The sequence below is a fragment of the Mus caroli genome, unplaced genomic scaffold, assembly GCF_978045245.1.
Source record: "Mus caroli unplaced genomic scaffold, Mus_caroli_1 scaffold_14, whole genome shotgun sequence".
In the NCBI taxonomy this organism is placed as follows: Eukaryota; Metazoa; Chordata; class Mammalia; order Rodentia; family Muridae; genus Mus; species Mus caroli.
This window is the reverse complement of record NW_028227269.1, coordinates 28,887,195-28,896,686: the sequence shown is the minus strand read 5'-3', so window position 1 is coordinate 28,896,686 and position 9,492 is coordinate 28,887,195. Positions and strand designations below refer to the sequence as shown.

Here is a 9,492-nt window from a genome sequence, read left to right as displayed (position 1 = left end):
AATACAAAATGTCAAATCATACTATATGCTCTATGAAAATACAGTTTAATGTTCTGCCTATGTTTCTAAAGAAATAGTCCTTGTGGTTCCACCTAATCTTAAAAAGAAAAGACCTCATTTTACAGAACAATACATCAAATGTGGAATGTTGTCTGTTCTTACAATCTTAAGAGTGGCCAATCTCACTGACAGATACACTGAGTCACTGAATGCATATTTGTAAACTGTCAGCAACATAGAAAATGCAAAGGAATTATGGAAGAGTGCAAAAATAAATCTCTGTCCACAGGAAGTGGGCATGAAGATGGTTCTGTTCTGTTGGTTTCCAAGGCACTTTTCAAGGTTCCTGGTGTGTTGCTCCTTTGCAGCTGAAAACAATGACATTTGGTGTCAGATAGCTACTTACTTCTTATTACCAATTCTAGATGATATGGTACAAGTTTATAAAGAAGGAACCCGTATTTCTCTTAACGTTCAAAGTCTAGGTCCTTCCCCGACTCCCACCTGGAAAACAACCCAGTTCTATAGTTACCATGTGCTCACGATGCCTAAGGGTGACAGCCACCATGCACACCTGTGAATAAATACTTGCTCAAGTCACGTTTGGTGCTTGGTCTTAGGTGTGATGGGGCACTTTGGGTATCCTGTCAAGAGATGTAGTTTGTGTCACCTCTGGGGAAGAGTTTGCTTGCTTCACACTATGTTCACAAAGCCACTATTTACTCAAAGACCCTTAGTGCTCCTTGTTAGAATACCTGTTTACCTTTTAGTCACGAAGGTAGCATCAAGGTTACAAGGCCATATTCAGGTTAAACCATGTGTACTATTTACTACCTATGCCTATGCTTTAAAAAATAGCCCAGAGCTCAGACTTTGCATTTAGCTGATCTGTAGGTTCAGTAATGTGGTATATGTGTGACTGGATATGCTTTCTCTGGGGAGAGGAAGGCTACTGAGTTTCTCCAAGAAACCCTCATGAGTTTGCTCATTACTTTTCCTATAGGACTTATAAAACCTGCCCTGTAGGCTCTGGTCTAGAGCTGGGACAGGAATCTAGTCCAGTGGTCTTGAAGCTAGAAAATGAAGACTGGCTATAGCAGAAAACTGGTATGGCCACTGTGAACCAGCAGAACATGTGCTCTGGGTTTTCTCCATGGTAGTGAGACATGCTTACTCTGGCCCTGAGGGTCTAACTAGTGTCCTTGAACCAATCTGCAAAGTACAGAGACACCTACCTAAGTCTTAAAAAATAAGAATAATAAAAGTTTTAAACTAATTCTTGACAGAGATGCTAGTGTTTTGAACTGACATGCACGCCCATATTTTGGCCAAACTGAACCTATTTCATTTTGACTGTTGAAGCAGGTGGCCCTTGGTGCAGAAGTTTGTGAAGGAGATTTTCCTTCCCTTGTAACCATGTTGCACTATCCTGTCTAATCCATCCTGGATAATGCAGGGGTACAACAGAGGCCGGTGTGAGACTTACTGTGGCTGTCCTATGCCACATCTATTCAACATACTTTGCCTTTTCCTTCATGTTTTTCTGTAAGCTACTGTACTGGGCAAGTACGGATGTGCTGCTGAGGCCTGGCAGACAGAGACCGTTTACAGCAGGCACATGAGTCCTGGTGGTGGTTTGTCTCTGGGAAACTGAATCCTGTGCAGGAGCAGCCAGCCCTCAGGAGGCTGGTACCAAAGGCATGAATGTTCTCAGGGGATAAGATGGACAGTCTTTCCTGATTTACAAGTAAATAGAAATAGTTCCCAAGTGCCTTCCTAGTAAGGTGGCGACATCTCTACAAAGACACATAATGGAAGTGAGGTTTTTATCCTCCAGTATAAGTGTGTGTGTGTGTGTGTGTGTGTGTGTGTGTGCTAGCTATAAATGCAGTGAGAAAATGGAAAATGCTGCAAAGGGAAATGAGGACATGCACTTCTCAGCTTTGGCCTAAGAGCACACGCTCCCTCCAGAGAGTGCCGGGTGCGTGCGTGCGAAGCCCTTGCTGTTCTCTCATCCCTAGTAGAGAGCCTCTTACTCTTAGTGTTTCTTGTTCATGATCAGTCAGTCAATCCAAATTGTGAGGATACAGTGGCCAACACTGGGAGGCTGCTGTGTGCCGGCCCTGCTGACCCAGCCAGGTCCAAGGTTTGCCTCTGCACAATGCTGCCCTTGTACTGAGCATGCCTGTATATGAAGGAGTGCTGTTCTCATCCATTTTTTATGAGACAAGCAACTACTTAAAAAATGAAACATTTACCTTTTTTTTTTTTTTTTTTTTTCTGGACAGCAGGCATGTTTTCTGGGAACAGCCATTTGCATTCAGTAAGTAGATCTTATTTGTGGTATGAATTACCACCTAATAATGCCGGGCATACTTATGAGGTTAAAAATACAAAACTGATTAAATTAAAGTTCTGTCAGTTTGTCTGAAATGATTGAGTACTGTGGAGTGTGTGTTGGGAAGTAATGCTGTCTTCTCCCAATCCATTGAGCTGAGAACTTCAGGACTCCAGTATATAGTTACAACCTGATAGACATTTCTGTCACTAAATATTAGCATTAACAGAAACATGTTATCTGTGTTAAATTTTGTTATAATGATACGACTCTAAACCTTTACAGGATATGTTAAATTTGTGTAGCTGTGGTTAGTAACAAATAGTATACTCTAACTTAAAACAAAAATCAAGCATAACATATGCTTGGTTCAGTGGAGCATGTATAAGCATGAAAGATGTTTTGTTTACTAAGGTGCAGAGGGAATGTGCATTTGACAGGTATGTTTCAGGGGGTTGTGTGTGCGTGTGGTCCGTACACGTATATGTAGATGTGCATGCCCGTGTATGCATAAAGAAGGTAGAGGAGGGTGTTGAGTGTTTTAGTATACAACTCCACCTAAGTCCTTCAAGACGAGGTCTCTCACCAAAACTGGTATTAAGGTGCTTCTCCTGTGTAGCCACTGCAACTCTGGGGTTACATGTGTCTGTAGCCATGTCTGGCATTTTACATGACTAAGAGGGATTTAAACTCTGAGCCTCGTGCTTACATGTCAAGTGCCCTTACCCTTTGAGCTATATCCCCCGCCCCCTGTACCTCAGTTTTTGAATTTGTTTTTTATGGGCTGATACACAGTGCATTGTCAGCTAGCAAGGAGCCACAGTTCCTAGCCTACCACATTCTTTATGTTGTTTATTAAATAAAATTCGAAATACATTTGTGTCTATCCGTAAGTGTTGAACCTGGAAGTAGACAGCAATAGGTTGAAACCTGTGTCCTCATGTAAACTGCCTGTGCTGAAATCAGCGAAGTGCTAATATCAACTTCCAATAACAATGTCCACTACAGATAGCCAGCAGGGGGAGCCTTCTACTCATGGCCAATGTTTTGAGGTGAGTTGACTGTCTTTTGCTCAGAGTGAGGCTACTGTAGAAAATGCATGACTGAATTCCATGTGTGTTTTATGACCTAAATGGGATCCTGACACCTGCTGTGTGGCCACCACGAGTGTTTGAGAGCTTACCTTATCTCTCCATGCACATGGGACTGACCGCCAGCCGAGTAAGTAACCTGGCACATCTTTTATAGTCTGCAGTGAAAACAAACCATGGACCCTTGTCAGTTGTCTGCACAACACTAAAATGAAACATAGGCTGTTTTTTGTTGTTGTTCATTTGTTTGTTTTGCAAGTATATACAACACTTTTTTTTTAATATTCTGAAGCAATAGAGCCTTAACTGGAATCATGAGTTCTAAGTTGCTTACTTTCTTGGCATTACAAGCAGAAATAAGATGAAGGTTACGGAGGGGACAGACACAGTGTCCTCTGAACTATGGCTGCCAGCTTCACAGAAATGACACGAGCGTTGCTTCAAGTGAGATAGGCTTTTTACATTCCTCCTGAATGCAGATTCTATGCAGACCAAGTCCCCACCTGAGATGAGCCTTATACAGACTTTTACAGTGATGTTTTAAAGAAAGTGGGTCAAAGGGATCTGTGTGGGAGGCTATGCAAGAAGCAGGGCAGGAGGATAAGTTCAGTGCTAGCCTGGGCTACTGAATGAATTTGAGGCCACCCTGAGCAGCTTAACAAGAGTATGTTCCAAAAAGTAAAAAAAGAAATGGGAATAGGTGTAGCAGTGAGAAAGTGCTGGGGGGGGGGGGGGGGGAGGCTAAATCAATCATCAACAGTAAAGCGGGGATTAAAAAGCAAAATTTCAAGTATAATAAGAAGTGTAACTGTGTGGCTTCCTATGATTCCACACTTCATTCTTCTACTCCATCAAAAAATACGTAGGAAAGCTCAGTTACCACAGCTATAGAAGAATTTCCCCAAGACACACTTATGTGAAAAGCTTTTGTGATTTATGATTTACTACAGTTTACTTCTCAGGAAGTATTCACCCTCAAAGGAGAATCTGAATGAGTGACAATGACAATGGCTACACACGCCCAGCAAGTTACCTTCGAAACATTCATGGCATATATACTTTTGGTTCAAAGAGGAAAGAGAGCTTAACTTGTTTGGACTTAATCTCCTAGATTTTGACTTTATTGCTTTTCTTGCTCACTGTTTGGAATCAGTTTTCCTAAATAGGATGGAGTAGATTGTGAGTCCAGGAGTGACTTAATTAACAAACTGTAAATACTTGCATTTGTATCCTGTGGAGATCCTAGCTGTTCCTATCTCAGTCCAAGTCTCAAACAATGTCCCACAACCACTAATATCCATGTAGGTAGAACATATTCTGTTTATCGGTAAGAAGAAAGACTTGGTTTTCATTCCGCCAAGCTACTATGGCTATCTAAGAAGATTGGGCTCTCTGGTCCGTATTGATTCTAGCGCCCCAGGATTTCAGCAAATTTCTGAACATCTTAAAGCACCCTGGAAGAGCTACCTACTGCTCTGTTCTTTATGGAAGAAGAAGTTGGAAGGGGTTAATCTCAATGCACAAAGGTGTCAAGCTTCCACCTCTGGGGACTCAGCTTGAGATGTGACCAGAAGTCTCTGTATATTATTACAAAAGGATATGGCAGTGTGGAGCATAGTACAACTCTCTGGGAGAAGCTTGAAGAGTCTGTAGGGTGGAGCTTGTGCCTTGAGCCTTGAGCCTGGGCTTGTTGATGCCTCTGTGACAAGCCATTTAAATCCTGCCTCCTAATCTCCAATTGGATAGGTTTTAATGCTAGAAGGTCATGTTAAAATTTAGAATCTAGAATCACATTGTATGAGAATATTTATTGTAAAATAGATAGATACACACTTAAACAATAAAAAAGGTTCTATGGCCTCAAGAAAGAAGTTAATTCTCAAACAGAAGATGGTTTCAGTGCACAAGAGAGCAGGGAAGGTAATGAGAGAAGGGGAACTTATGGCAAGTTCAAGTGGAAAATCGAATTCTGCAGGGAGCGTGTCTGCTCACCTTGGGGTTCAGGCCTGACTCTGTCTGATAAGGGCAACTGAAGCAGCCCTGCTGGTCCAAGACCCACAGATGTGAGGGCATGAGCCTACCTAGCAGTGTCTGTCACACTGAAGCAGTCTGTAAACGACAGACATCATTATTCAGAAAAGCTCTGTTGCCTAAACAGAAAAAAGAAAATTACTACTTCATGTAACCGGTATATTTTGTGGCAAGCGAAAAGGCCACTTCAGTCTGCTGACTGGGCTCGGTCCTCTGCCACCTCTGCCAGCGAGATCCTGGTGTGTCTGCATGGCTTTTCTTCTTTCAGTTTTAAATCAAGCAAAGATCATCATCCCATTTTAAAGAATGGCTGTATGAAGAGTGCAAGGAGCCATTTCGGGGAAGTGAACTATATTACAGTACATAAATAGGTGAAGCTTGTTGAAAAAGAAAAGAAATTTTAAAGGAAAGAAAGACATATGAGGAATGGGGCCAATGTATGGGCCTCATGTCACTGAGCTGAAGAAGTACAGCCAAAAGAAAAGCATTTGGAATAGCAAATAAAGTTCTTGGGTGCTGAGGGTTTTATTATTGATGGGATGAAAACCACACTAGTCAGAGCCATGGAGATGGTCAGAATAGTTTGATCAAAGAACCTCAGGCCAACCAGCCTGGTTACTTCAACACTCTGACCACCAGCAGACACCCAAGCAACTCACACCTGACCTGTGTGATGTTCAGCTGAATAGAATGTGGATTTTGTGCAGAGTTCATAAACAAATGAGGATGTGAATGGAAGGGGTCAACCCATTGCAAGAGCTGATTACGTCCAATATAGTGAGTGGCACTGGTTGCTGGACAGTTTAAGCCATCTACTCCAATGTCTGGGCATCCTGTCTCAATCCAGTCAGGTGGAGACACTCAGGCCCCCACGCCTGACACAGAGCAGACCCACTGCATTGAGGAAAGAGTGGAGTTTTGTCTACTGGGTGCTCACTTACATGCGGGGATGGTGCAGTCTCTCGTGTTGTGGTAAAGTCTGTGAAAGTGCTTGCTGCACTTCGGACTGAAATAAAGAGGACCTGGAACACAGAGGAAGAAAGTCACAAAGACTCAGGGCACAAAGGAGCAGGGAGGGCAGAGGACTGAAGGGGACACACACCTGTGAGATGTTTCAGAAACTTGTCCTTCATCCTTAGATCTCGAGGAACAATCTCTACGAGGGGTGAGAAATCGTATTACTTGAACAGAGAACCTATGAAGTGTGGTCATAAAGTGAGTGTGGAGGAAATTCTGAGAATTGCATTATCCATACTACAATGCATTGGATAAAACAGGAGAACACTTGGTAGTTGCACAAAATACAATGTGGACACTTAGGTCGGGACATGATTTTTCTTCTCAAGCAGCGTTAACTACTTTTAAAGCTCTAAATATTACCAGTCTATTCTCTCTCGGAGGCCATAAAGTTACAGGATGACAAAAACATTTTTTTTTTCTTTTTGGTTATGTTCCAGTGAATCAATCACTTGTAAACGCTTTAATCGGAAGAACTTTGGAATCAAATTCAACAGCATTTAAAAGTTCAAGAAATAAAACTGAACCTTCAACTCCCCAAATGTGTCACTGGACAATATACATTGTAGGTAATGTTTTAAGGATCAAATTTCTTTAGGGTTTTCTGATAGGCTGGTGGGAACAGATGGGAATATACATCGCCTTGGTTTATAAGGCAAAGGAGGGGACCTAAAGAAAGGTTTTCACACATCATTTCATAGTCATGCTTTTAGTGGGCACCTGGTCTCCAGCATTGGTTCCCTGATATTTTTTTTCTGAGTTTAGGTATTGTTTTTGCTTCATTTCTCAGCCTCTTCAATCATTTCTATGTCTCTGGCCCACATGAGGCAAGTAGTTTCTCTGTGATTGTGTAATGTCACATTTCATTTTACCAGAAATATTGTTCTCTGCTTTCCCAATAGCTGAAGAGAGACACTGGCATCGAGTCTTCCACGAGGGACATGGAGACTACTCCCCAAGGCCTTTCTTCGTGCACTCCTTATTTGAGTCAGTTTACACAAACGTGACCCTATCATATTTGACCTAATTGTGTCATGAAAGCATTAAAAGCTTGTATGCTTCCCTGAGAAATTCCCACGGGCCACTCCGGGAAGGGCTCCATCAGGGAAGCTCTGGCCATTTCTGCCTCTGCTGGAAATGGTGGACTGGGAAGCCTCCCCTGCAAAGAGCAGAGTGTCCTGAACTGTGCACCAGCACATCTTGGAAGTGGATTAGGATTGCTATCTGAGAGGCTCACACAGTTTCTTGTTCCTGCCAGTTTTTTTTTCTTGAGAAACAAGCAAAAAACAAAACAAAATGAACTCACACACACACACACACAAACCCTGTTAAAATTTAAAGTTGATTTATCTTTAAACCTGTGTTTCTGAGAAGCAGGTCTTAAAAAATATTAATATGTCTTTCAGACACGGAAGTTAGCCCTTCCATCCATACTGTCAAGACCCACTTTTGCTCCTCAGTATACAGTGTGGCTAGAACTCTTTTGGGGCCCACAGTGACAGGACCCCACTCACTCTTCAGGTCATATTGCTGGGCAATCACACATACTTGGTTTCTCAGGTCCATATGCCAAGACTCATTCTCATCAATTTTGTCTATTAGGTTTACGTGTCCAGGACCCCACCCCTTCCAGTCCTCGTGGTCCAAAGCCTTGGCCCTCATTCACTCTCTACCTTGTAGGTTGGCACTGTCGGACACCCACCAATTACCAACTCTCTCCCCCTCAGATCTACACTGTTGGGATACTCACTTTCTGTTCCTCATAGTCTACACTGCCCGGATCCTCATCCACTTTCCACTGGTCCATTCTTGCCACAGCTCAATTTTATTAACTTTCTGTACCTTGTGGTCTACACTGCTGCGGGACACTACTCCACTCTGTTTCTCGTTTGCACACTGCTAAGGCTCCCTCTTCTACACTCTGACCCCACAGTCTACGCTACCAGATACTCACCTCTTACTTTCTGCCTTTCAAAATCTATGCCGCCAGAACCCCTCGCCCCTTACTTTCTTTCATTTTATGGTCTACACTGCTGGATTCTCACCCACTCTAAGCCCTCCACCAGGTCTACACCGAGGAACACTCACCCACTCTCTGCTCCTCTTGGTCTGCCCCATAATCCGTGGCCTCTCTGCGGCCCAGGGCAAAGTCGGACTCGCCAAGGAGCTGCAACCTCTTGGAGTCTCCTATGTGGAATTTCTTCAGCTCCTGGACCAGCTCAACTAGCAACCTCAGCAGCGTTTGCGGGTCTGCAGGCCCCCTGGACTGTGCTCGTCCCCGGTCCCCCACCGTGCTCAGCAGTAGCAGCAGCGCAAGGAGCATCGGGCGCCCGGACACGCGCATGGCCCTGGTGGCCTGTGTCGCGGGTCTTGGGACCCGCCGCCCCAGTAGCCGGCGCCCAAGTTTCCCGCACGCAGAGTCCAGGCGCAGCCTGAGCCCGCCGCACAACTTTCTTTCACCGCGGGGACGGCGCGCGGGGTCTTTAGACACCTCTTTGAGATGCGAGGCCACAGGTGACGCCCTGGGGGCTGCCGAGGTCCGGAGCTGCGGAGCAAATGGGCAGCCCTGGACTTGAGAGGTCGGGGCACCTGCCAGCGGTGGGCCCCGCACTGCTCTCGGGCACCTGCGCCCACGCCGTGGATCCCGCGTCGCCCTCGGGCACCTGATCACCAGAGGTCCCGCGTCTGCCGCGCTCCTCGGTCCCCCAGTCCCGACACTACTTGATGAGCTCCAGCCCCACTTGTCCAGCGCAGGGACACAGGACGCGCAGCTCCTAAGGGGACAGCGCTCACCCTGCTGCTCCGAGTCCCGCTGTCCTCGGGCGCTTCTTATCCCCGCGGCCGCCGACGTCAGGCGGGTCCCCCGGGTTCCGAGCGCCGCTTTAATTAGAACCACGGAGCGCCGCTCTGGGGCGCGGATATTCGTCAGGCCCCCTCCGCCTCTCGCTCTCTCATCCCCTCCCCTGTCCCCTCCTGGCCCAGTCTTCAGTCTCCGCCCCTCCCTCACGTCTCCAC

The 9,492-nt window shown here is 45.2% G+C and overlaps 1 protein-coding gene across 1 annotated transcript; it reads right to left on the bottom strand.

Moving 5' to 3' along the window:
* Positions 1–108: 108 nt before the first annotated feature.
* Alkal2 (ALK and LTK ligand 2) lies at positions 109–9,281 on the bottom strand. Its single transcript, XM_021179222.3, has 5 exons — positions 8,566–9,281; positions 6,563–6,616; positions 6,402–6,482; positions 3,522–3,587; positions 109–368 (listed from the first exon to the last, which is right to left on the bottom strand). The coding sequence occupies exons 1-4, from the start codon at positions 8,819–8,821 to the stop codon at positions 3,523–3,525; spliced, it is 456 nt and encodes a 151-aa protein (XP_021034881.1). The 5' UTR covers positions 8,822–9,281; the 3' UTR covers positions 109–368; position 3,522.
* Between the last annotated feature and the right edge of the window lie 211 nt (positions 9,282–9,492).